Genomic DNA, 27072 nt, shown 5'->3' on the forward strand with positions numbered 1-27072 from the left:
TATGTTTTCATATTACGTGGCATCTTTATACTAATAAGTCTAGCAAGGAAGATACACTAACCTCTTGCACACAGTACAAAAATCTACATGTTAAACTCAGTTCCCATAAACCGGGCTCAATGCTTGTAATGAGGCCAATACGACAAAGATCTTTGGCACTACTGTCGTGCTTTTCAGACACATGGTGACGGTTACAAATCATCTTAATCTTTTCCTATTTCAAGTTAATAATTATTTTAGATAGTTTGCTCATTTTAATCTCGTACATCCTCTAAGCTGCATGAACCTTCTGTACAGCTCGTGGGGAGCACGCTCCTTAGGGATGACCTGTTGGTGGCAGTTGGTGCTAGCTGATGGGGTCTCATTGCTCACCCAACCTGTCTGTGTGGAGCTCTGCTGTGAAGATTATGACAGCGTGGCTGCAGTCAGGATCAGCGTTGATGCAAACGTGATACTTAATGGCAATTCAGAAACCCATTTCATGATTTAAATCTTAACTCCCTTATATCGTGCTAGAAATGCATGCTCTGCTTCTTGAGAGCCTTCCTAGTTTCTCTTCAGCTGTATTTCTTCTGCTCGGTTTTCATGCCCGGACTTTGAATGGAGGCAGCGCTGAGGGGAGCGTTTTCTTTTCCTCGTCTCTCGTTCGCTTCCAGCTTTCTGCCCTGGACAAGGACCAGTCCTGGAGTTTGGGCTAGCGCCAGACAACCGATCCAGATACGAACGTGTGCGTCGCTCATACTTCACACCGACGTTACTCCGTTTTTTGAGGAAGCGTTCAGAACTAAAACACGTTAAACGTGTAACGTTGCAGTTCTGTGCAACTCCTACGACTTTTCTTTCCCCTGCCACGGAGGTTGTTGCCTCACACTTTCACAGCGGGTTACGTGATACCGGGCCAACTTCAGCCCTAAGGGCGTTTTTCTTTTAAGTCACCTCACCCACCCGGGGCCACAGTACCGCGGACAGGCACAAGACGCCTCCGCCACACAGCCGCGCGCCCCGCCCTGCCGCCCTCAGCCAGGCTCAGCGCGCAGCCGCAGTGCGGCCCGGAAGCGCGGCCTCTGCTTCCGTGCCGAAGGCCGGCGGAGGCGGGAATGCTGGAGTGGGGCCGGGCAGCCATGGACAGGTGAGTAGCGGCGGCGGGGCCGCGGGTTCCCCGCTGTCCTCCGCCGTCACCAGCGCCGGGCGGGTTAAGAGTGGCGGCGTCTCGCGGCCCTCCGTGCGGCTGAGCCTCCCCGCGGCATCCAGAGGAGCCGTGCCAACCTCATGTAGTGCAGTGGGATAGTATTATACGTTGTGTTTATGTAAGACTTAGATTAAACTTTATGCTGTTGTGTTGTTTGTTTTTTGGGGTTTTTTTTTTCCCCTCTTGCACGTTTTCCTTGAAGGGAGCATATAAACAGGAGGGGGAATGGCTGTTTACAAGGGCAGATAGTGATAGGACAAGGGGAAATGGTTTTAAACTGAGACAGGGGAGGTTTAGGTTAGGTATTTTCACACAGGGTGGTGAGGCACTGGAACAGATTGCCCAATAGGAGGTTGTGGATGCCCCATCGCTGGAGGCATTCAAGGCCAGGCTGGATGTGGCTCTGGGCAGCCTGGTCTGGTGGTTGGTGACCTGCACATGGCAGGGGGGGTTGAAATTTGATGATCACTGTGGTCCTTTTCAACCCAGGCCATTCTATGATTCTATGGTTTTTTTCTGCTGTTCATCCTGGGGAAAAGACTGAGGGGAAGATCTCATTCATGTTTATAAATGCCTAAAGGGAAGTGGAGGTCGGAGGCAAATGGATGAGGCCAAGTTCTTCAAAGTGGTGCAGTGTGATAGGACAAGGAGCAGTGACCTAAACTTGATCATAGGAAGTTCCACACTAACACGCAAAAGAACTTCTTTATGGTATGAGTGACAGATCACTGGAACAGATTGCCTAGAGATATTGTGTAGTCTCCTTTTATGGTGATATTCAAGACTGGCTGGATGCCTATCTGTGTGACCTGTTGTAGGAACCCTGTTTTAGCTCTATCATCTCTTGATGTCGCTTCCAAACCTTGCAATTTGTAGAATCAATAGAATCATAGAATGGCCTGGGTTGAAAAGGACCACAATGATCATCAAGTTTCAACTCCCCTGCTATGTGCAGGGTCACCAGCCACCAGACAAGGCTGCTTAGAGCCACATCCAGCTTGGCCTTGAATGCCTCTGGGGATAGGGCATTCACAACTTCCTTGGGCAACCTGTTCCAGTGCATCACTACCCTCTGTGTGAAAAACTTCCTCCTAATATCTAACCTAAACCTCCTCAGTTTAAAACCATTCCTCCTTGTTCTATCACTATCCACCCTCTTAAACAGCCGTTCCCCCTGCTGTTTACATGTTCTCTTCAAGTACTGGAAGGTCACAATGAGGTCTCTTCGGAACCTTCTCTTCTCCAAGCTAAACAAACCCAGGACCCTCAACCTTTCTTCATAGAAGAGGTGCTCCAGCCCTCTGATCATTTTAGTGGCCCTCCTCTGGGCCTGCTTCCGGAGTTTCGCATCTTTCTTGTGCTGGGGGCCCCAGGCCTGGACGCAGTACTCCAGATGGGGCCTCACAAGAGCAAAGTAGAGGGGGAAAATCACCTCCCTCTCCCTGCTGTCCACCACTTTTTTAATGCAGCCCAGAACATAGTTGGTCTGCAAGCTCATACTACTGGCTCATATCCAGATTGTTTGATTCTTCTCGTTCTCCAGCACAATAAGTGCTGCATAAAATTCTTGTGTTGGTTGGTTGGATTTGTTTGTAATTCTTGCTAATGGATAGGATAGACACTTGGACCTATGATATTTTTGGACCTAAGACATTTGGACCTAAGATATCACTACTTGGGAATGTTTTGTTTTTTTTTTAACTGGGATTTTGAATCACTGCTGTGAAGTTACTAGCATTTGAAAGAAAAGATTAGCTAAAGAGAGCAACATTATACTGTATGTTTTGCTTGGATGAGTTTTGCTTACTTTGTGTTTCTGTTTTCCAGAAGCAGTTTTGGAGAGGTACTGTCACCCCTCAGTACAGAGATGGCCAAGCCTGGCCGAAAACAAAGCTCTCAGAAAAGAGTTTCTAGTATCCTTTTTCTGCAGAGGCTTTTTATTTTCTGTTCAGTTGTTGCATGCTGTATTCATGATGTCCTTATATTCCTGCATCTTTCAGCAGCACAGTGCATTACTTGGCCTTTACAGGAGGGCTTAGGAATAAGCCAAGAGATGCAGTGACTTGCCTTGTCACAGTGTGGTATTTCTTCTGAATGGAAATTCTCTCTCCTCTCCTTTTTCCCTCTGTTGTTTTTATAAATCACAAACCGTGTCAAAGCTGCCGTGGCTATATCTCGGAATGGATTATTCAGTGAACTTCAGTAGGAGTAAGAGTCAAAATGCCTGTATAGTCAATTCTTGACTATGTCTAGATAGATTTTTCTCAGTTGTGGACCATTCTGATGGCAGGGATGTTGTTGTGCTCACTCTTTCTATAGTATTGTGTTTTACAGTTTTTTGTGGGCTTATGAAGTTGGGTTGATGACAGCCTAGAGAACTATGTGAGCCATAGCCAACACCCTCTCTGAATTTTCATCTCTCTGTTAAAATATTTTAGCTTTTATGATCTTTTGTGTACACTTTACATCATCAGGGTGTATTTATTCAGGGCACCATACCTTTCCAGGCACCATGACAGCAAGAGAAGTACATACAGTTAGATTTCCACAGAACTTTCTTCTCCCCAGTTGTATACAATAAAAAGAAATGTTTAATAAATTGGCACCTAATATAATGCTCTTTTTTCTGATTATGATAGCATAGGAATGCAGTACGTAAGCTCGTAAGCTCATCCTTCCATTTTAGTTTGTTGGCATTTTTCTTGTTATTGTTTTTGTGGGGGAGTTTCTTGCAACCACAGTATTGGCACTGATCATATTGTTATTCACAAGCTACCTGGAGGCTAATATAAAATGGGGCTGAAACTTTTCTGTCAGCACTTCCTCAGTAAGCCATACATAGTGCATTGAACTCCGTTGCTTTGTAGTTAAAGTCATTGATGTCATGGAATGGAGAGAAAATTCCTTTCCTAATGCGTTGAGATTTAATTGTTATGGTTTATGCAGGATGTAGCAGCACTTCATGGAACAGTGTTCTCTTTGATCCAAGCAACTATGAGGACCAGGACAACCCATACCTGTCATGCTGATGTTTCTGAGCCGTATTTTGGAGTGTCCCTTCTAGCCTTCCAGCTTTTAACCTTTTGCTGAAGCATTTTGTGATATAATTCAGGATAAGCGAATGGGACTTTCTACTTTAGTCTGAAATGTGTCTTTCTTATTAATTTGAGTCCTACTAAAATGATCTTCTTTTCCAAGCTGCCACAGTCATTTTGGGTAAAGCTAAAGAGTGTTTCTTAACTTGTTAATCAGTTCTTACATCCCTGGATGACAGTATTGGAAGTATGACACCCAGAGGCCAGATGATTCCCCGAACTTCCAGTTCGTTGTTTCGCCAGCCGTGTAAGTCTTATTTTGTTATTTATTACATAGTTAAAAGGAGTAATATGTTTATAAACTGACTGCTTCAGCTCTGGGGCCTCCAGCACAAGGAGGATGTGGATCTGTTGGTGCAAGTCCACAGGAGACCACAGTTCTAAACTAAAAGAGGGAGATTTGGAATTGACATTGAAAGAAGTTCTTTACTCAGTGGGTGGTGAGGCAGTGGGACCAGTTGCCCTGAAAAGTCTGGATACCCCATTCCTGGGGACGTTCAGGGCCAGGTTGGATGGGGCTTTCCCTGGGCAACCTGTTCTGGTGGATGGCAGTCCTGCCTGCAGCAGGGGGTTGGAAAAGTGGGTGGTCTGTATGGTCTGTTCCAATCAAACCATTCTGTGATTTCCAGTGGAACCGAAATGGCAATAGGTGTGCTTTGTCTTCAGGTTTATGGGTACTCTGCTTGGAAGATTAGTGCTTGAGAATGCTCCAGACTTAGTCATACACATATAGCCTTAGCATAACTATGTGTAGACTATTAAGTTCCATAATTCACGATTAACCTCATCACTTCAAAATACTTAGGCCTGAGACTCGTATTTCTTTTCTAATTGGTATTTCTGGGTTTCAAGCCTTGTGGTGGAAAGAAAATACTTATGGACAAAAGCAAATTATTTCTCCATCTGGCCGATCTGGCTGGTGCATGACTGAGTAGGATTTCATAAACACTTCAGTCTCCGTTACAAGATTGCTATCAACAGTTCCATGATAGAGCATTGTGGTCTTAAAGACTGTTGGCAAAGAAAGCTTTTTGTCTTCCAGTTACTGCACTGTCTCGAAGCTCTCTGAAGCAGACAGACACATCTACCATCCTGGGAGCAGCAGGGAAATCTCCCCTGATTCTGCAGAATTCTGGTCTGCTTGGCAATCAGTCTATGGTAAGGCAGTTAGAGCACGTTTTTCCCTTTAGCTCCTGTGAAACTTCAAGGAAGCTACAAGTTTACTGTGTCTCTGTGTAGTTTACACCAGGGACAAACTGCAGGTGGAACAAGCTTACTGTTATTACTGCTTCTGTTGAAGTTTGATACTAGTATTATTTATTACTGTGATGTTCTTTGTGATGATGTACTGAGGACTGAAGAGTTTTTAGGCCTTCTTAAATAGCCCATGTATCTTAAACTGGTCCTTAAAACATCAGCTTGTGACTGCAAAAATCTTGACTTCGCTTGTTTACAGATTCTTCAGAGATGATTGTTCTGTCAGCAAATTGAACCTTGAGAATTTTTTGTTATTTTAGCACTCTTCTGGAGTAAGTTTCATTTGCATGTTAATGTTTGAACTTCAAAGAGCAAGCTTTTCTGATTACTTTTTAGATGACGTTATCTTCTATGGTTACATCTTTGGTAAAACAAATGATTGTCAAACAAATGTCAGTAGGTACATCTGAACTATTTTATCTGTTTATTTTTAAGTTGACTCAAAACAACATATTTTTCTGCATATGAATTTTAATACGTTCTTCCTTTTGGCTGTTTCTTTAGTTTGTGGCAGCCCACTGGTTTCTTTGAGATGTATGGCTCTGGATCCTATTGACTCTTGATCAGCACTGATAAGGCTGTTAGTAGTAGCACTCTGCCTGTGATTCAGAGCCTCTTGATATTCTGTAAATAGCGTTTTGTGAGTGTTTAGTGCTCTGGTCTGAATCCAGTGTAGTTTAGCAGGAGGAAGTTCAGGACTAGACAAAAGCTTTCACAGGAGGTTGATGGGAAAAGGATATCTTGTGGCAGTGCACTTGCTGGTAGATTACAGCACTCATCAGACTCGTATTTCCCTCAGGGAGCTGATATAATTTTTCTGGAATTGAGTTATATTTGCTCAGTTGTCTGAAGGTTTTGGAGTGCTGCAGCATTCTGTTCTGGCTGGATAGAGGGCAAAAATGGCAGAGAGAAATCAGGCAGACAAAACACTGTGCTTAGAAGCTGGGGCATAAAGAGGTCAACAGCACATTATATGCCCACAGTTTTTGGATGTGCTTAAGAGACTTACAGCAGTGTCATCTGGTTGTCTGTTTTTTCTGGTTTGGACTGGGAGCATTTTAACAGCCAGGAAAAATAATCAACCACTGTCGTATCCCTGGGTCCTGGTGTGTCATTAATTGCTGCTGAGAAACCATTGCTGTCACCAGAACAGATGTAGGGAGCTATCCTGTTTGTGCATTGTACGTAGAGTCTATCTCCTCTTTTGGCCATTTTGCTCCCTTCTGCCAGATAGGCTTTCCCTAAAATACACCTAAGAAAGTTTGTTCTCCACTTTAATATTCTTGTGTTTTCTCTTTAAAGATGTATTGCTTCATTCAGTCAGTATTGTGAGCAATTCACTAAGAAGACTGAAAGACTGCAATAAACGGTTCTGATAAAAATTTCATCTATTTTGCTTAATTCTTCACAGTTGCTTTACAACTTAGTCAACAAAATACTAAGTTAATAAAAAGTTTAACATAACAGACTGTGAAAGGGTGGAGTTATATATGTTTAGGGTGAAAAATGGTAGAGAGGAATTTAAAATGCAGGGTCTGATTAGATTAGCATACACACTTGTTATTTCCTGAAATAAAAGAGAGTGTTCTTTTTCCAGATTAAAATTTTAATCTTTTGAGAACACTTTGTTAAAATTGTAGTTGTGCCTTATTTAAAGGCAGTTATTTCATTACTGATTTTTTGAGTTGCTCTGTTTGTACCACTCACATGGAATGAAAAAGCCTTGGAGCTAGCCTTGTAGTAGTCTGAGTTTGCTGTTTATTTTCTTTATATTGTTTTGCTTTTAGTTGGATGAAAGTAACTGGACAGCAGTGCTCTCACCTCAGCAGACAGGAATGTTTACAAATCTAGACATGACAGAAGATGTCACCACGAGTGCTGTACTGTTGCGTGAGGATGATCCTGGGGAAGCTGGTGAGATGATCTGAGGTTTTCATCACAATTGAACAAATACATGGCCTTGTTTTCCTGTATCTTCTCACTTAGATATTTCTATGCCAGAAACAGTCTAGTTTAAAGAATTCAGGAAGTTAGCTTTTCCAGTTATTGGAGCTTTGCCAGTTTGTTCTCTGTGGAACCTGATGACACGAATGGCATGCTGTGGTGATGTAATACACAAATTAAATTAGCTTTGTGGAGGCATAGAAGCAAGTTTGTCTTTAAAATTCAGATGACAGATTTACAGCAAATGTTTAATACTTATTTTACTTATCTCATAGCCTCTATGTATCTTTTTATATTAGCTGGTAAATTCTTCTGACTTTATGAAATATAAACAGTTCATATCATCATTGTCTTTGATAACATTTATTAATGATGAGATACCTTGGCATCAGAAGGATTTCTTTTTAATGTTGGGATTTTTAACCACATCATATCTTATATGGCTTTCTTCTTCTGTGTATTCTAGCTACTATGAGCATGTACTCAGATTTTCTGCATTCCTTCCTGAAACATACATCAACTACCATTTTCGATCTTGTGGATGAGTATGAAAGTATATGTAATAATCAGGTAAATAAGTTGCTTGGATGGGTCTTTATATTTGTTTGAATTTCCTGTCCCTTCTGGAAATCGCACTGCCTTTTTTCTGATTCTGAGAAAGTCACAGTGCTTAACTTAGACACTTTAAATCTTCCAGCTGGTTGAAGTCTTATAAGTCACGAGCACTGGCATTGAATAGCATCCCTCTTTGCTCATCCGCTGCTTTGGCACAGGAATGCCTGTTGTGCAGCTTACTAAATACCAGAAATATCATCTGACTGCCATTTCACTGCAAGTGGCAAGCATGAAGTGGTGTATAGATATTTTTTTTGTCAGTGATAGGGAGCTGGGTTAAAAAATACACATTTCTCAGAGCTATAAATAAATAAAATCATTTTACTGTGGTGATCTAAGAGCTTTTCTACCGCATTCCTAACAAATTGGCAGTAGAGTTCTCAACATCACATTTAAGAACTCTGTTTTTTTAAATAATGAACCGTAGACTGATGGTTCATTATCAGCAGGGATTGTAAAAATAAAAGTGATGAACAGTACTGACTGTATCTGCTTCTTTACTTCAGGTGAACATACTGGGGAAGATAGTTTACAGAGCAACTCCTGGACAGCAGAAGTTTTCAAAAACTGCCAGTGTCTTGTGGCTTCTCAAGCAGGAGATGGTAACGTGGAGACTGTTGTCCTCACTTTATAGGTAATTCCTTTGAAAAGCCCATTGCCTTTTTACACTGAGCTAACTTTCTTAGACATGTTGCAAACTAAGTACAGAGTAAAGGAATTAAGTGCCTGTTTTTTTATTTGTTTGTGAAACTAACTGCTGATCGTGATGCCTATTTACTGCCTACTTGTGGGAGCTGAAAGTTGTGAACAGTTGCTACTTTCTTAACTTGTAGTATTTTTATAAAACACTCGAAAGGATTTGTAAGTGCTTTTGCCTTTATTATGCATTCTCCTGAATTGTTTCAGCTTTATTTTTGTAGTTAAGGTTTTTCATTTTCATTTCTAGGGACAGAATACAATCTGCATTGGAAGATGAAACCGCCTTTGATATCACAGTAAGTTTGAGGGTGAAGAATAGTACTACTGTTTTTTTATAGGATAAGTTTTAAAGCTACACCCTTGCATTTTATTTTTTTAATAATTCCAGTATTGCAGCCACTCAAAATTCAGAGGTAAAAGAAGGTAAACAAAGATGAGATTGATTTAAATTATTATCAAGATAAATATTGAATTATTCTACATGTAGTTAAATTCACCTTACACAATATATTCAATTCCAAATTGAAAGTTCTAGTTTAAATGTTTTTATCGAGTGTATTTTGCTTTATTTCATTAAGAATTCCTCATGCCCTTGGAAAATCCACTGGAAATTACAGAATATTTATTTTTAAAAGTTGCATCTGTAGTGATAATATTCTCGGGGCAGAGATAATTCTGCTTTGCCTAGAAGAACATGTGGTCTCAAGCTGTCTGGTGCTTTGCAATCCTGATTTATCTCAAGAGAAATCAAATTTTTCAGAGTGTTCTTGTTTCAGCTGTAGTCTTGTGTGCCTCAATACAGTGCTTCCAGCCTTTGCTGCCAGAATATGCTTAGGAAGACAAAACAAGTAAAGCAACTCAGCCTTTGTAAAATTTATAATTGTAGTTGTTTTTTTCTCAGTCATGAAATAGCTTCCTCTATGATTCCCACTGCTAAGTTGTCAGTGCTTTTAAATTAAACTCTGCTGTGCCAAAAAAAGTCTCTTCCTATCTGTCTTACTTAGAAGAACGCTTGTATTCTTCTGCTTTTGTTGTAAGAAGGCTAACTTCATGCAGGAGAGCAGGAAAAAGGATCAGGGTTTGGGGCTGGTCTGTGTGTTTTGTTTTGTTTTCTGCTTGTTCATGTTTAGTGCTCATATGAGAAGATGCTCTGGGAAGATGTCTGGGCTTTTGCTCATACAAAATAATGAATCTGTGATGATACGAGAGCAGTCACTGGAATCAGTGGATCTAATGTGTAAAATCTTTCTGTGGCCATATATTTGAATTATATTATCAGTCTTTTACAGATTTTAGTGTGACAGAAGGTAGGTGATTGATCCAAATAAAACAGATGTGTAGCATCTTCTGTTTCTGAAAAGGGACAGGGGAGGGGAGCATGCCGAGCTTACAGCCAATTTGGAAATTAATGTGTGTTCAGTTTGATATTCATGTTTTTGTGGTTTTCTTTTCCATGAAGTGGTGATGAACTTTTTCTTGAATAGGTTTTAAATGCAAGTGAAAAGACAAATGTAGACAACTTGTTTCAGAAAGATGCACTTGTTCGACAAAGCCAGGTAGGACAGAATTTTTATGGTGAAAATGCTATAGATGAGTCAACACTTAAATGCTTATGACATTAATATTAACGTCAGCTTTAGAAAATATGAGCTCTGTGTGTTTTATTAAGCTATTTCAAGTAGTTATTTCTTTATATTCATCTAGGCTTGTTATTTTCTGTATGTGCACAAATACTGCTCTTTGATTTCTAAAGATCAGAAATATTTCAGGCTAGGCTGGAGAGCATGGAAGGCTGAGAACTGTTCTAATGTGAATCATCTGAAACTGTTGTTGGTAATTAAGGAACTATTAAATAGCACAGTAGTAACTGCAGCATCTAATGAGAAATACATCAAGTGCAAAAGCAACCTTCAGACTGGGTACTTAGAGTGAAGTTGTCTTAGGATATGTATACCTTGGATTACTATGTAGAGAACAAGTAGATTCAGAGATGAAAGACAGAATATTATTTATTGTGTGTTTGTTCTAAAAAAACCTATTGAATTTCATTCCAGCTGGTGGTAGATTGGCTAGAGAGCATTGCCAAGGATGAAATTGGGAACTTCTCTGATAATATTGAGTTTTATGCCAAATCTGTATATTGGTAAGTTCAGACTTACTTTGATTGTATCCGTGCTTTCTGAAGTGTGATATTCACAGAACTAGACACAGAATCAGTCCTGAGCCACCTAAAAAGTTGGTCCGTTCATTCATTTTTCCTTAAGTTCTTAGAACTTAAGGAAAACCTGAACCCCAGTTCAGGTATGACTTCTCAGAAGTCAGGTACTGCTTTTGGGAGGAGAGAATGACAGAAGGTTGTCAAAACAATTTAATTTAATTTCACACAGATGACAGTTTAATTTTTCATAAAAAGACACAATAAGAGATGGTCATCTGCTGATCAGCCTGGATAAAACTCTTCTCATGTGTTTCTCTTCTGTGCTCAGTTCTTGGTCTGGCGTGAACTTTTGCCTGTTGAAGTTCATGTCGTTGCTTTTGCCACTGATCCTTCACCAGAAGTCATTATTGCCATCTTTATTATCAGTGAAGGATTTTAAGGCAGGAGAGAGCAAAGCCTTGATTCTAGTTCCTATTATAAGCACTGTTTTAAAGACAGGTGAATACAGGCTTCTGGAATCATATGTTCATCCTAAGTTGTATTTTTGTCTAAGACTGACAATGCTGAATGCTAGTGGGAAATTTTATTAGTGCAGAAATCAATCCATAGTTCATATACATTGAAACTGGTTTTGAAAGAACTCAAAATCACGTGAATTGATTCTAATATTGCACTTCTAATGAAATTTGACATTTTTACTACATAACACTGTTCATTGATACACAAACCAAACCAAATATGTCTTTCTTGTAACCCTGTTCCACCAATCCAGAGGTATTTTATAATTTTCATGCCTTATTAAAATGTTTGCTAGAAATCCTTAAATCCTTTCTTTTTCTCAAAAACATTTCACTGCTCCCAGGGAGAACACGCTGCATATCCTGAAGCAGCGACGGCTGAGTGCGTACATTGGAAGTTCTCGGCCTCTGGTTACAGAGTTGGTAAGTGTTACTTAAATGTAAGACTTGGTTTCAAAATGGGCATAAAAACCATTCAGAACGCTTTACACAGAGCATATGTGCTGTTTTCTAAAAATTGGTGGGACAGGGTGATTTTTGCTATCTATAAATTGTTGAAGTATCTAAAAATCGCGAGGCATTCAGTTGGAAAATCAGGACAGAAATTGTGAAGCAGTAAGGAGCTAGCTGATGAGGCAGTATTAGTGAATGCCGAAGTTGGAAGTTGCTGGATGAGTAGCATAATGATTAAAATTATCGGATCTTGATATATTTGTATTAAATAGAAGCAAGTACAACTACTACGAAAAGGCCACTGAGAAGTTGGAGACGGATAGATAGTCAGGTAGGCTGATAGGCAGAAGGGGAGAAGATTTTTGAAGGTGAGAAAAGCTGGAAGTTGAAGCAAAGGCATAATGATAAAGTAAATAAAGGGATTGCAGTGTCTCCCTTTGGTAGGAACAGTGACAGAAGAAGAGAAATAAAGGAAATAGGAAATACGAGGAAGTATCCTGCTAGATGTTATGTGGGCTGTATAACATGTTGTGCCAATATGAAAATGTGACTCTAAATTGTAAAGCAGGTCAGGAAATCATTGGAAGAGGCAGATATGCATTATGTGAGTGGATGGATGGTTCCTGTTTTTCCTTGCAGGATCCAGATGCTCCCATAAGGCAGAAACTGCCACTTGATGATTTGGATCGAGAAGATGATGCAAGATTACTGAAGTATCTCTTCACTCTTATCAGAGCAGGGATGACAGATGAGGTAAGGCAAAGAGAGTTAAAGAATATTCTTGATTAACTAGTTTAACTTGTTTAAAATCTTACTATTGAAGCTAATGACAAGCTATGTAGTAAAATGTCTATTTCATTTTGTCTTGTAGGGATTTAATTTTCAACAAACTGTCAGTACTGACAGTGATGCTAAATCAGTGGTGGGAAAAATATTGCTTTTAGTTAAGTAACTTCAGGTGTAAAATAGACATTATGGAAAAAGTTGCACGTTTATTTTGGTTATTTGATAATGTAGTTTTTTTCTTTACCTTAGTGATTTTGTACAAAATGCTGCCAAACACATGAGATTTTTCAAATAACTTCCCAATTTCATGTCTAATAATTAGTAGATTATCTTACAAACTAACTTTTAAGTTAATATTTTGGAGTGGAACATGCTTGCACTTGTAACTAAAGAGAGATTTTTATGTATGCTTTCCTTACAAATAGCATTTAATTAAGCAGCCTTTGCTCGCTCTGCTCCTCTAATGTCCCCTTGGCTGCTTGATTTGAATGGAGCTGAGGGAGAGTCATGGCTACCATGTTACTTTTTGTTGGTTTCTTTTATTGTTTTTTTTTTTAACCTTTATTGTGTGGCCAGGTGTTTTCACAAGGAAAAACTTCAAATAGACTTTATCTGAATATTCTAGAAAGCATGCTGTTCTTCTCCATTCACCCTTTTACAATAATTCTGCTTCTTGCCTGCTCTTACAAATATACAATGTGTATACTTTGCCTTAATCCTTATCTGAGTAACATCTGGCAGTTCTGGTCCTAAAGCTGCTCTGAATAAAGATTCCCAATTGTAAAGCAGCTTTTGTGATTTAATGTAAATAGTTGTACTGTGGTGTGGTCTGAAGGCCTCAGCTGGAAGCTCAGTCCCTTACACTAGGCTCTAATATTTATCTAATGACATTTGAATAATGGAAAGGAAAAAGGGACTTCAGATTCCTGTGTCCAAGACCTCAGATTAGAAAAATGGTTACTTGCTGGTGTTCTGTTGCCCTGTCCATTCATTGTTTGATATTATGGGCACAAGTCCACATTGCTTCAGAGAGGTATGAATATTAATCTGCTATTTCAGTTGTTGCACTACAGTGTTCCTATTACCTAGTAAGCGTGGAGTCTCTTATTCACTACTGAAAGGGTTAAGTTAAAAGCAAGAATCAGCCTTGGTTTATTTATCTTACGATAGATAGATAATGTACATACTATGTGAGCTTAACCAGCTTGCCTCTTCTTTCTGTTTGTCACCACTCCTAAAATGGCTGACTGTCTGCAGCCTTTCCAGTATGAAGAGAATGGAGCAGGACAAAACAAACCATGCCCACACATTGCAATGTCTGCAGATGCTCATGGTTTTTTGTCAGTACTGGAGCGATACCAGTCAGACTGATCAGATAATCTTCAGGGGGGGGTTTTTGTTTTGTTTTGTTTTTTTCTTCCAGGAGTATAGGATTGGAACAATTGTAAGCAGGCTTTGTTTTAGGGTTATTTTTCCATGTACAGTTTCTGTTTTACATTCCATGCTATTCAAAACAGCTTTGAATTAAAGCTCTTTGTGCTAGTGAGTAGCTACTGCTACCATGGGAAAGTTAGACTCACTATTTTTAGCAGCACCGAGGGGTTTGGCAAGCTGTGTCAATTAGAAAAGTAGGTAAAGAGATGGCTAAGGGATCTAAGCAACAAGGTGGTACTTTAAGCTTACGTAAGTACTAACTTATAACTTGACATCAATACGTAAGTATTGATAGAAACTAAAACATTTAATGAAAAACACACTTGATTGCATTTTATTTACTTTGTAATCCTTCCGTTATTTTGAGTTTAAGATTCTTTTTTGCGTCATACAATCTTGACACAAATTAATGATTTTAATAGTGTTTACATTTTTCCCTTGAAGTCAATAGCAGAAGAAATCCATTATTTTTCAGGCACAGCGCTTATGCAAACGATGTGGTCAGGCCTGGAGAGCTGCAACTTTGGAAGGATGGAAATTGTATCATGATCCCAACATAAATGGAGGTATTTTCTTCCATCTGCATTTGAGAACTGTGAAAATAAGCAGAGGGCTTTCTCTTTAGCAAACAGAAATAGCTCTTTCTTCTAATATTAAGGGACTTTCTCGTGCCTAAAATACTTCTGCCATGTCTGTTGATCACATTTAACATGTATGAAATGGTTTTAGTTGAAGGTACGAGTTCACCAAATCCACTTGGCATAGTAAAGTCAGTTTTTTGTTGGTTTTTTTTTTTTTAATATAAGCATAACAGCTAGGAAAACAGATATCTAGGAATTCTGTGTAGATCTTCACCACCACCATTCATGTCTCAGTACGTGTTTTCTCAATATCAGAAAACCTTCTGCCATCTAGAATTACAGAATGGTTTGGGTTGGAAGGGTCCTTTCACATCCTCTAGTTCCAACCCCATGCTGTAGGCAGGAACACCTCCCTCTAGACCAGGTTGCTCACAGCCACATCCAGCCTGGCCTTGAATGTGTCCAGAGGGGGGCACTCACAGCCTCACTGGGCAGCCTGTTCCAGTGTCTCACCACCCTCACAGTAAGGAATTTCTGATATCTGATCTAAATCTACCCTCTTCCAGTTTAAAGCCATCCCAGTTTAAAGTCATTAAGCCATCTTTTTTTTATTGCATGGCCTCCAAAACATTCTATCTGTCTTTCAAAAGATATAATAGGACTAAAGAGTACAGCAAAGGTAAATGAAGGAAAAATACACGGTTTTACAGTATTTGGACTCTGCTAGATGTAGCAGAGGATTTATGAACATGTCTGAGTGCTATGCACACCTGAGACAGGAAGGCATAGTGCTTCACTATTTTTCAAATCCTGATATCCTGTTATTTTTATCTGTAGAGTTCACTGGTGCCTTAGCCTTGTTTTGCCCTACGTACCTGCTGTTAGGTGTTGGCTTTTTTCCTGTGATGCTCACTGTCATGCGGAGGCATGCAGCGTGGCAGCAGCACTGAAGCAGTAGCATTTATTAGATGCTTATAGTCCTTGAAATACAAAAATTCACTAAAAATTCTCTTGCCCCCTAACTTTGTGTTTTCTAACACTAATAGTCTACCTATATTGAGGTCAAATGTGGTCAAAGCCTGGTGGTTTTTTTGTTTTTGTTTTTTTTTTTAAGGCTGAATTGCAACTAAATGCTTAAAGTACTGTCATTTTCAGACATTCATTTACCAGACTTGCCAGAAGAGCTACCCTGCAGGACAATCCATTGATAATCATTGATAAGCATTGGAAAGAGTTTCAAAGGGATTGAAACAAGATTAATAACAGAAAATAGACTTTTATCTTACTGCATTTTTTTTTAATAACTTTCTTTTATTATTATTATCCTCTGCAAGGAGGAAACGAGGTACAGCCTGTTGAAGGGAATCCATACAGATGCATTTGGAAAATATGTTGTTGGCGCATGGCTGAAGAGGTAAGATAGTGTTAATTTGCTTGGCGCTCATGCTGAATTTCTTTGAACTCAGTAACGTGATTTTAAGTAAGCCTACCTTTTTGGTTTACTGTTTGTGGGATTTGCAGTTCATGTTTCTCAGAGGACTTCTGAAATAATATATTTTTCATGTAGTGAGAAATCTGCCCAATCACCATCAATCTTTAAGGCTTTGGATGTGTCATTTTTACTTGGTTGACAGTGAAGCTGCTGATGCTGGCTTCCACCTGGACTCAGTTGAATGGGAAAGGAAAAAAACATCGTTTTCCAACTCTTCTTTTTAAGTGCATGGAACACTTTGTAAAGGGTTAGTCTCTTTAACTCACGGGTAATTTTTCAACTGTTTATTTTAGGAGCAATTTAACAGATATGAGAGAGCAATCTATGCAGCACTCAGTGGAAACCTCAAGCAGGTATGTCAAGCCTCCTAGTACTTGGTGTTTGACAGTTGTGCATTCTGTTTTTGTATGCGATAATAACAGCATAAAGACATACTTCTTAATATGCTTTCAAGAGCTTAATAATCATGACAGTAGCAAGCAGTGTTGCTTTAGCAGACATGCTCTCTGTAGGATTTTTGTGCCTTAATTAAATATACTTTAGTATATTTATATATACTTTTAGTATTATTCTTGCTGACTATCAGTACAACCAGTTCTAATTTTGTTGCTTTAGATTTGAAATTTTAGTATTATCTAAAAGGTTGTTCAGCCAATGTTCTGCTCATGCACCATATTCTGATTTGTCACTGTTTTAAGTTGCAAGCATTAGACAAGTTGGTGTATCTAAACATGACTCTGTAACCAAATTTCACTATTGATAGTCTTAAGTAATTCTCTCCTCTTATTAGTTTGAATCTTCCAGGTATTTTCTGTGCTCTCCTCTTTAGTAGTGATGTTTTTTATACACGTAAATCACTATTTAGGAGAAGGAGAGCACAAAACTGGGGGGGGGGGGGAGAAGGGGGTTACGTATGAAAAGGTGATGAGGAAAGTTACAGCCAATGTAATGAAAGTTTACCTGCTGTTAGTCAGTGGTAGTCTTGTACTTGAGGAGCTCGGCACCTCCTTTCCCTCCCTGTCTTGGAACAATGAGTTAGAAATAAAAATGATTCACAAAATCAAAGAAGGATTACTAGTGCGTTTTTACAGTTCTTTTATTCATTGAAGTTTGAAATGAGCTCTTCTACAGAAGGAAGCATTGTAAAGTTATACTGAAGTACAGAGCAGAAAATGCTTGCCTCCTTTTGACAAAGGAGAGACGTTTAATGAAACTCAGTATTTTCTGTAACTTCAGGAATTTTAAAATTGCTGTAAGAGAGAAATGTTTCCTGAAGTGCAGTGTTGTATCTGGAACTTGTCCCAGGGCTTCTGAAAGAGCCTAGTAAGTTTTGGATAAGAACTAGATACAAAGTTTTAGTGCGTTATTCTATGTATAATAGCACTATCTGGGTTCTCTTGCTCAGTGATCTCTCAGATGGACTTTTTTCTTTATTATAATTTTAGAAGTATAATGGGAATGTTTGTAGGTAGCTTTCTCAGTATTTTCTTAGTATATGGATAAAGCAACACAGTTCAAACACTTCCAAGATGGCATTGCCACAGAGCCCTTCCTTCATTCCTTCCCCACTCATTATTGCACTGTGACTTGTGCAGCCATGACATAAAGCTGTGAGGGAAGGTGGCCCTGCTGGAAAATGTCACAGCAGAAGAGTGGATTGTTTTCATCTGCGTTGGTTTTCTGAACTGTTACAAAAAAGAGGGAATGGTGTCACAGTGATGCCACCGGTTAAAGGAGGTAAAAGGGTTTTTTATTTTGACTACTTCTGATTAAAAATAATCAAGGAACTGGACCTTTATTTTAGTGAAAGGATTTTTGGTTTTATCCTGTGTTAGTGAAGGAAAGGTTGCTGTTTGTGATAGCTTCTAGTCTGCTTTGACAGCAAAAAACCTGATATTAAATTACAGTTGATGTGTTTGGATTCTGATGGTTCTCCATCTCTAACAGTTCTTGCTCTGTTTTGTTCTGTTGTTGAAAATACGCAGCTTCTTCCAGTTTGTGACACCTGGGAGGACACAGTTTGGGCATATTTCAGGGTCATGGTGGATACACTTGTGGAGCAAGAAATACGAACATCAGTAGTAACTGCAGAGGAGATGGAAGAGCTCCCTAGAGAGTATTTAGAAACCAAGTAAGTTTTAGGTAGCAATTATGTTCTTTCCCTCAACAAAGGATCCTTTCACAATATTCAATGTAATGTTTGTGGTGGTGGTGGTGTTTTTTTTTTAACCTTCTCTCTTTTACTTTAAAGCTGGACTTCAGAAAAAGTTTTTGAAGAACTTCAGGCAACAGACAAAACGGTATATAGTGCTTACAGTTTCTCCTCACTGTTTGCTATTTCTACTTACACAATGGTTTGGGCTTCTCCACTATTTCACAAAACAGCGACAGGTTTTCTATCCCTGTAATGTATACTTAATTCAAATAGATTTTTCTGCCACCTTTTAATGATGAAGAAAGTACAGGTTTTGTCTTGTTTCTTATCTGCCAAACTAACTGAATGTGCTAAAGAAACAGTGGACCACAAATTGCTGTCAGACGTGCGAAGCAGACAGTGTAAATCACATTTTTAACACTCTGATAAAACGTGTGAAAATTGATTGCTTGTGGTTTTCTTTGTAGGAGGTTTGCATTTATATTTCAGAACAGGTCTTTCAAAATTGAAAAGCACGTATTTTTTAGTATACTGTATTTGTCCTTAATACGGAGTATTTCATTTAAGCTGGAATAGATAACTTATATGTTAATTTTTATAAAGATTAAATTGAAACTGTGTTTGGTGGGGTCAAATAAAGAGCTTACAGGTGGAAGCAGCTCGGCAGATGCACTCAGCTGCCATGGCCTTTCTGGTGCTATTCCCACCTGCCAGTTTCACTGGTTCATTTGAATTGTGTTTCATACTTGAGTTTCCCTGCAGAAAAATGTCTTCAAGTGCGTTTCACAGGCCTTTGCTTTAAGGATTCATAGAAAATGTTGCACCTTTGATGACATTGTAGAACCTGTTCTGATACACTGTTATTCTGTTCAAAGCAAAAAACCCTTATTTTTGGATCTCTTTTCTGAAAGCATTAACATCACAGATCTATATTCTAGCTCTTTCAGTTTGTCAGTATTCTTATAATTTGACATGGACATAGCAGGTGCATTTTCTTTTTTTTTTTATGTAGAACACCCTTTGAAATTAGAGAGCTGCTTTTTTTCCTCTAAGAAACCTTTGCTTCATTTACAAATTTGCTTTTTTTTTTTTCCTTTTTTAACATGTTGTGCCATGAGATTTTATTCACAGCTTGGACTTTCTGTTTTCCTCCCCAGAGAGTTATAGAGGAGAATCAAGAGCACTATCATGTGATTCAGAAATTCATTATACTGGGAGACGTGGATGGTGAGCTTTTCTCTAAGTGACTTTTAAATGTCAACCGACTGCATTATTTCTGGTGATATTTCCAGAAACTTCTCTGTGAATGGGTTTTAGAAATGCACAGTAGGCAAACTCCACCTAAAAGCAAGGCTGATTCTTTAATTGAGAACTACAGGGGGTTTCTGCAGCTTGACCTACAAAACAGTTTTGGAGGCGGTCATGAAATCGTGTAAATGATTCAGAATATATGTGAGAATAATGCTGCAACTTTGTCTAAAAATTACAGAATGCTCTGCAGATATTAAAACCAAACATAAATATTAGCCAAGCTGTTGCAATTCTGTTTTATTGTGCTTTTTAGGCTAAACTATATTAGTTGAATAGATGCGTAGTTTTGAACTATTTCTTAGGTGCTTTTCCTGGGGTCTGACTGATACAGACATGTGTTTGGTGGCTACAGGTCTGATGGAAGAATTCAACAGATGGCTTTCCAAAGACAGAAGCGTGCTGCCAGGGCACCTCCTTCGTTTCATGACACATCTTATTCTGTTTTTCCGCACTTTGGGCCAGCAGACTAAGGTAAGTGTGAAGTTCTTGTCGCAGTGTCCGCTCTTTGAATTAGGATAAATGCGTTTAAATACTCAAAGTCTGTACTGTCATGGTAAATTACTACCGGGCTGGTGAGGAGCTACGTGCCTGTAGTGTGTTTGTTGATATTGGATCCTAAAAAGAGCATCTCCTCCTCTCCAGGTCAGCTTCAAAAATGTTGTTTGAGGAAGGCAGATTTTATTTAGAAGCCTATGTGGGGAAAAAAGGGCCTAACTCAGAATTCAAGGTCAGATTTACCTACAGCAGCCGAAATAACCTGATTCAGGCACTGCCCTTGGAATTGTATTTATTGCTGGATGCTCATAAATGCATTTGTTTGAGGCAATTAGTTCCTTTTGGTCCTAGCCAAAGCCATTGTATTTTCTACAAATACATACCATGCACAGCTTGCTAGCTACCTATCCACTTTGTGCTGAATAGAAGGATGAGTCATAGAGCTGCAGTTACCCTTTCCTGAGGCAATCACAAGTAATTAAAGCCCCATTTTTCTTTACTTCAAAATTTAGAAGCACACATATGAACTAAGTTCTTCTTTTGCTAAAAGATTAATATATTCTCTAGCTGATTTCAACTCAGCTTTCAGTTATTGTGCTTGTTGTTTTGTTGTTTTTTTTTTAATGTCTGCTCATTGCTTCATTCCCCTGCCAAAATATATTTTGAAGTTAGTGTTGATGTTTAGAGTACAGTTCAAATAAATTCTTAGATCAGAATCCCTGATGTCATTTATGTGTGCTTTTAGTATTCTTGCTTGTAGAGAAAACTTAGAGAAATCTCCTCAGGTACTGTCAGCACTCATCAAAGTGCTGAGACAAAAGTAAGGCAAGCTTGATTTTATTGAATGCTGCAGTGCTTTGCGTTACTCACAGATGATAATAAGAATTTGACAAAAGTCAGCCTGCATGGTTTTAAGCATTTTCCAGCTTACAGACCGATTATGACTGAATGCAGTAGATTTATGAACTAGTAGCCCTGGAGTCAGCAGCACTAATATTTGTATCAATTAAATGTAAGGTGGGCTGGCACCTCGCTTTATTTTGTGAATTAGATTTGCTTTATTGCAGCACCTGGTGATCCAATGGCTTTAGATTTTGTAGTTGTTAGCTGCAACGAGAAACTCATCTGGTGGGCTGAACAGGAATTCTAAATACATACCAGTGGATGTTTCTTTAAGTTCTGAAAACCCTTGGTGAGGGATATCACACTAATTTGTTGTTGCTTAAAAATCTGCATAGACACAAGATAACCATATCAAACTAAAATGATGGCTCAGAAATCAACACTTGGTTTGTAGCTAAAGCTGTTTGCGTTGTACAGGCTGTCCTTGGTATTTCCTGGTGTTCAGGGGTTGTTTGTTTGTTGTTTTATGGTGTTGTTTTTTGCTACATTATCTCATTTAAAATTGAATTTGTATTTGTTTGCAATAAGGAGGAAGTTTCTGTTGAAGTCCTAAAGACCTACATTCAGGTAAGCCTTCAGAATTCTATTTTGTTTTCTTTGAGGTTAGACATAAAGGAGGAAAAAGTGAGAGTAAAGGTTACATGGTGGAAAGAGTTAGTGCTCTCCTAATAGATGCATGGAGGTGCCTGAGTATACAGCATTTCTGTCAGAGATGCTTACGTAGGAGATTATTGACCCTTGTTTAGTAGCTGAGAAACAAGTGGAGTCTTCAGTACAAGGGGGAAAAAAAACCCACACAATTAGGCATCTGATTACGCATTATTTAATATTCATAACTTAGATGTGTACACAGAGGAACATTGTTTTTTTTTAATATTTGCTTTCTGTTCTTCAGCGGATGATATCAGAGAAGCACACAGACTTAATAGCTTTTTATGTGAGCCACCTGCCCCCAGAGCTGGCTGTTGCCCAGTATGCTCTGTTTCTAGAAGATGTTACTGAAAGTGATCAACGCCACCACTGTCTTGAGTTAGCAAAAGAAGCAGGTGAGATGTGCTCTATATTGTGTTTTCTTCCTGTAGTCTGGAATAGCAATTCTATTTCTAAAACAAGCTAAATACCACTTTTGCTTGTGGATCATGTCCAAACATAGCAGAAATTAAATGCTAACTGCCCGTCTTAAATATATGCTCTGAAGTTTGACAAACATGTCTGCATGCAGGTCCCCAGCACAGGCTGTTTGGTGTTTTCTGTTATCTTGGATATTATTCATCTAAAATACATGCAATAAATTATGTATCTTAAAAGCCTATAATTTAGTGTGGCAATGAGAGTGTGACCAGCCCAGTAACAGTTACAGGTAATGTAAGAAATAAGGTCCACAGCCCCAGTCTGAAATTCATTCAGCAGGAAATTTGAATTTCTGATCCCCACTGTGCAATTCTCTTTTCACCTAGGCCTGGATGTTGCAGCCATAACAAAAACTGTTGTTGAGAACATCCGCAAGAAGGATGCTGGGGATTTCAGTCACCATGATCATATGTTGGACACAGGCACAACAGAGGTGAGTGTGCTTTGTTAGGGAGCTATTCCAATCTGCAATCAAGCACAGAGTCCTTCAGTCCTTCACCACATCTGTTCCATATTTCTCTTTAAACACTGCTGGAAATTGCCTTGAGAGAGTCTGTGGGAGAAACATGCCTTTCATGTGGCCAAGCAAGGAGATGAATTGCATGAACTCTTAACTTCTGTTTCTACATCTCTTTGATCTTCTGGGCTTGAGTTGTGTGTCACTAGGAGCAGGTCACTGTGAGAGCAGTTAAGTAAAGGTGAAGCCTGTGAAATATCTGTGACAAAATACATTGTAGCTGAGAGTAGAGTATTGTAGCTTCTAAGAAATATGAGGATTAATAGTTTGGATGTCAGATGTACTTCATTCCGTGTTCAAATGATACATTTTAGCTACTACAGACACAGTCTGTACTGACAGGTTCGTTGTCATCACCACTGAATGTCAGCTGGATCCAATTCAATACTTAAGTGACAATTACTATTGGAGGTACTAATAATAGCTAACCTATTTCCAGAGTAGTGTTTGGAAAGCCCTGATACTTTGTAAACATGGAGTAAATTTTTTGCTATTTCATAAAAAGAAATTCAACTCTTGCCCTCTGAGCTAACGAAGTAGCAACAGTTGGAAAACTGGTCCCAGGCTGAGTGTAATCCTAAAGTTTATAGCAAGGGTTCGATAAACCACGTTTATACAGTGCTTTCATGTTAAGGTTTCCATGCTTGGTAATTCATAGAAGTTCCTGAGATCTGATGCTTACCCATTGGTCTGAAAATTTTGGAGGTATTTCAAAATGGATTTTTTGGTTGAATTTAGACCACAGAGATTGTTTCACAGAATCACAGAATTGTAGGGGTTGGAAGGGACCTCTAGAGATCATCGAGACCAACCCCCCTGCCAACCAGGTTCCTTAAACCAGGTTTCCTAAGCTTTTGATACAAAAGGTGTGAATAAAATGATTCTTATTAATATGTTGTAAGACTGTCCAAAGATCTCTGGAAGCCTGAGTATTTGAGTAGATTTATTATATTTAATGCCACCTGTGTGTTTTAAATGTTAGTAACTCTAATAAATACATTGGTTTTTACAGGCAGATCGGCTGAAAATAGATGTAATTGACTGGCTCGTATTTGATCCTGCACAGAGGGCTGAAGCACTCAAGCAAAGCAATGCTATCATGAGGAAGTTCTTGGGTACTCAACTTCACAAATACTGTAGACTTTTTAAGTGTTGGTTTTGTTCTCATTGACTTTTGGCAATATGTTTGATCTGGCTTTGCATCTTGTCTGTTAAAAGGCATGGGTGTGATAGAGTATAGCACTGTACAGTGCATCTTTTTTCCTTATAGTGACTTAACTGTGATACAGTTTGTCAGTTTATGTAGGTAAAGTATGGAAATTGCACAGCAGTTGATACTCAGTTCACATTCTTACAGCATCCAAGAAGCATGAAGCTGCAAAAGATGTGTTTGTGAAGATTCCTCAAGACTCTATAGCAGAAATATATAACCAATGGGAAGATCAGGGAATAGAAGCCTCTCTTCCAGCTGAAGACGACAATGCTATAAGAGAACACTTATGTATAAGGGCATATTTGGTGAGTTTTAAATAAACTGTGTTCCAAGTTATTAATAAGTACTGATGTGATAATAATGTAAATAATGGTGGCTTTGCTTTGCTGGTGACAATTTAAGCTTTACCCATTTGAATAAACTTCTGATTCCTGGAGACACTGTACCTGAAAGTTTACAGAATAGTGAGAGCTCCTTTCTGTACTCAAAATTAACAGATGTCCAAACATTGTTTCCAATGCAATGCAGGAAGCCCATGAAATCTTCAATAAATGGTTTCAGCACATGAACTCAGCTCCACAGAAGCCGCCTTTGTTGCCACAAGCAAGTTTCACTGAAAAAGTGGCCCATGAACATAAAGAAAAAAAATACGAGGTAGGTAAAAGTTATTTACTATCAACATTTATGTTCTTGCTTAAGAGACAGTCTTAGTTTAACGAAGCAGAAGTCTGCTCGTTCCTTTTGCTTAAGAACTCTATTTATAAAGTACTGTATTGATATGCCAAAAGAGGGGGTAGAAAACAGTACAATAGTAGAGCCACTGCACAAGAAATTCTCATACTTTTTTCCTGTGTGACTCAGATTTATTTGCAATACTGCATTATGTAATGGTTAAGTATTCGCTACAATGTATTGTTTATCAATGTTATAAATAAATCTGAGTATTTGATTTCCCTATTAACTCTTCCCTGGCTGAAGATTCTAATCTAAATTGCAGCAGTGCTGGCTGTTATGCACGAGGTGAAGATTCTGCTACAGTAGCCTTGGAATCACTCTGTCCAGAAGATAATTTCCTGTTTCTTTGCCAGGTGGACTATGGTATCTGGAAAAGTTTCTTGGATGGTCTTACAAGTGATGTCAAGGAGAAAATGTACAACGTGTTGCTGTTCGTTGATGGAGGATGGATGGTTGATGTTAGAGAGGTAAAATAATTTTTAATGTCATGCCATGGGCCACAAAGTGCTGGATTGTATCCAGCTGTACCCTTGTTATCTTTAGTTCCATGTCTTTCTCTTTACTTATTAATAATTCTCTCTGGCCTTGCAGTCACCAGTTATAGGTCACTTCCCCTTCAGGTATGGTATAAACCAGATCTGGCAGTCCAGTTTAGGTTTAGTCCTGTTTATTTTTCCTCTGACACTACAAATATCTTGATTATGTTGCCTTTTAAAGGTGGGTGTTTGTAATGCGAACGTATATTGTGCTTTGGTAAGGATGCTGAGGAGGACCCCGAACGAACACATCAGATGATTCTGCTGCGAAAGCTGTGTCTGCCAATGATGTGCTTCTTACTGCACACGGTGTTGCACAGTACTGGGCAGTACCAGGAATGCCTGCGGCTGGCTGACATGGTGGCATCCGAGCGACACAAGCTCTATACGGTGAGTTACTGAGAGCTGCAGGCAGCTTGGCTTCTAATTAAAAGCTCCGTGGGTTGGCTGTGAAAGAAGCTTCCGTACAGAAAGGAAGACACCATATGGTACTGAGCATCCTAAGTTTCTTCGTCTCTTCCCATTCACTGCAGTAGTAAAGAGTTTCTTTTTATGCTGATTAAAAGGAATCTGAGCGTTAACTTTGAAACACCAAAGGTGATGGCAGAATAGTTCTTCTGAGTACCAATTGTTCGATAACAGTAATTGAACTGAAAGAAGTTGAACTATAAAACCGTATTTCATTATAATTGATTTTTTTTCTCCATTACACTTCAGAGCATTTTATAAGCAGGTTTCACTTGGGAGCACTTGGTTTACCCAACCTTCTCCCTCCAAGACCCCCAAATTCAGTCCCCCAAAATACATACCTCACAAAAATCACATACCCAAAAGGCATCCACGTTGGATGGAAGTAGAGGATTAGAAACCAGATAGGAAACATCGAGCCTAAGAAAAACATTGTGATGCATTTGCATGGATTGCCTTTATAATATCTCTGCCAGCAATAACAGGAAAATTAAACTTGTCAGTTCCCCAGTACTTTGTGTAGTAGCTGAGACAGAGTATCTGGACACTCCTTGTGGGGTTTGAGTACTGCTACTGCTCCCAGTCCCATACCAAATACCTTTCTGAAATATGGATCTGCTGTGGGCACTCTTCTAGATGAAAAATCAGTGAAGACATTGAGTAGCTCAGCAAACCACCATTCACTTTGATACCAGTGCAATTCTTGCAAAGAAATATAACTCAATTATGTACTTTTTTTTTATTCTTAGGTATTTTCAAAGGAAGAACTCCGAAAATTCTTACAGAAGCTGAGAGAATCTTCTCTGATGCTTCTGGACCAGGATCTCGATCCCTTGGGATATGAAATTCAGTCTTAGAATTTCTCATAGATATCTGCAAAACTTTTGAACGTTAAGTCTGGACACTTTGATCAACTTTGGTTCGTTGTGTAATTAATTCTGATCTTTATTCCAAGAAACACAGTTACACAGATTTCGAAGTCCTGGCCAACACAAGAGGATATTTGTTACACAGTCTCTTTTGTAACTTTTTTTTTCTAATAAATGTGCTTTACAAACAGAAAACGTTTGTTCATTCACATCTAAGCTGCCAATACACATAGAAAGGTGGTGCTGTGCGGACTTCCTTCGTGTACATGCTGAGAAGCCGCCTGTAGAGGAGAAGCGTTATTCAGCAGTACAAGAAAGCACGGGGGTGCAGCAGAAAAGGAAAGTGAGGCAGCGTGTGGAAAGCAGGGAAGGGGAAGGCAGAAGCAGTGGGCAAAGGGGAACATCCAACAGAGGAAGCAGCGCTGCTGAAGGGCTCAGTTCAGTCGCTCAAAATGTTGAGGTAATCCTGACCTGGGGAAGAAGCGATCGTGTCCGGAAGCGAGCGCGAGGTTCTGCGT

The 27072-nt window shown here is 39.1% G+C and overlaps 1 protein-coding gene across 2 annotated transcripts; it reads left to right on the forward strand.

Annotated features, from left to right (window-relative positions):
* The first annotated feature begins 958 nt into the window (after positions 1–958).
* On the forward strand, positions 959–26906 carry NUP107 (nucleoporin 107). 2 transcript variants are annotated; one of them, XM_048933594.1, is made up of 28 exons: positions 959–1129; positions 3017–3102; positions 4442–4531; positions 5327–5442; positions 7329–7455; positions 7952–8055; positions 8607–8734; positions 9047–9095; positions 10284–10355; positions 10854–10942; positions 11820–11898; positions 12568–12681; positions 14624–14714; positions 16064–16143; positions 16515–16574; positions 18207–18352; positions 18473–18521; positions 19534–19603; positions 20040–20158; positions 21614–21652; positions 21981–22131; positions 22543–22649; positions 23746–23848; positions 24091–24251; positions 24475–24600; positions 25035–25148; positions 25440–25607; positions 26435–26906. In XM_048933594.1, exons 1-28 carry the CDS (start codon positions 1098–1100, stop codon positions 26540–26542), a joined length of 2778 nt encoding a protein of 925 aa, XP_048789551.1. In that variant the 5' UTR covers positions 959–1097; the 3' UTR covers positions 26543–26906. The 2 variants fall into 2 exon arrangements, with proteins under 2 accessions (XP_048789551.1, XP_048789549.1); XM_048933592.1 differs by lacking the exon at positions 26435–26906 and having other exon boundaries at positions 998–1129; positions 25399–25589.
* Positions 26907–27072: the final 166 nt, after the last annotated feature.

The sequence above is a fragment of the Lagopus muta genome, chromosome 1, assembly GCF_023343835.1.
Source record: "Lagopus muta isolate bLagMut1 chromosome 1, bLagMut1 primary, whole genome shotgun sequence".
NCBI lineage: Eukaryota > Metazoa > Chordata > Aves > Galliformes > Phasianidae > Lagopus > Lagopus muta.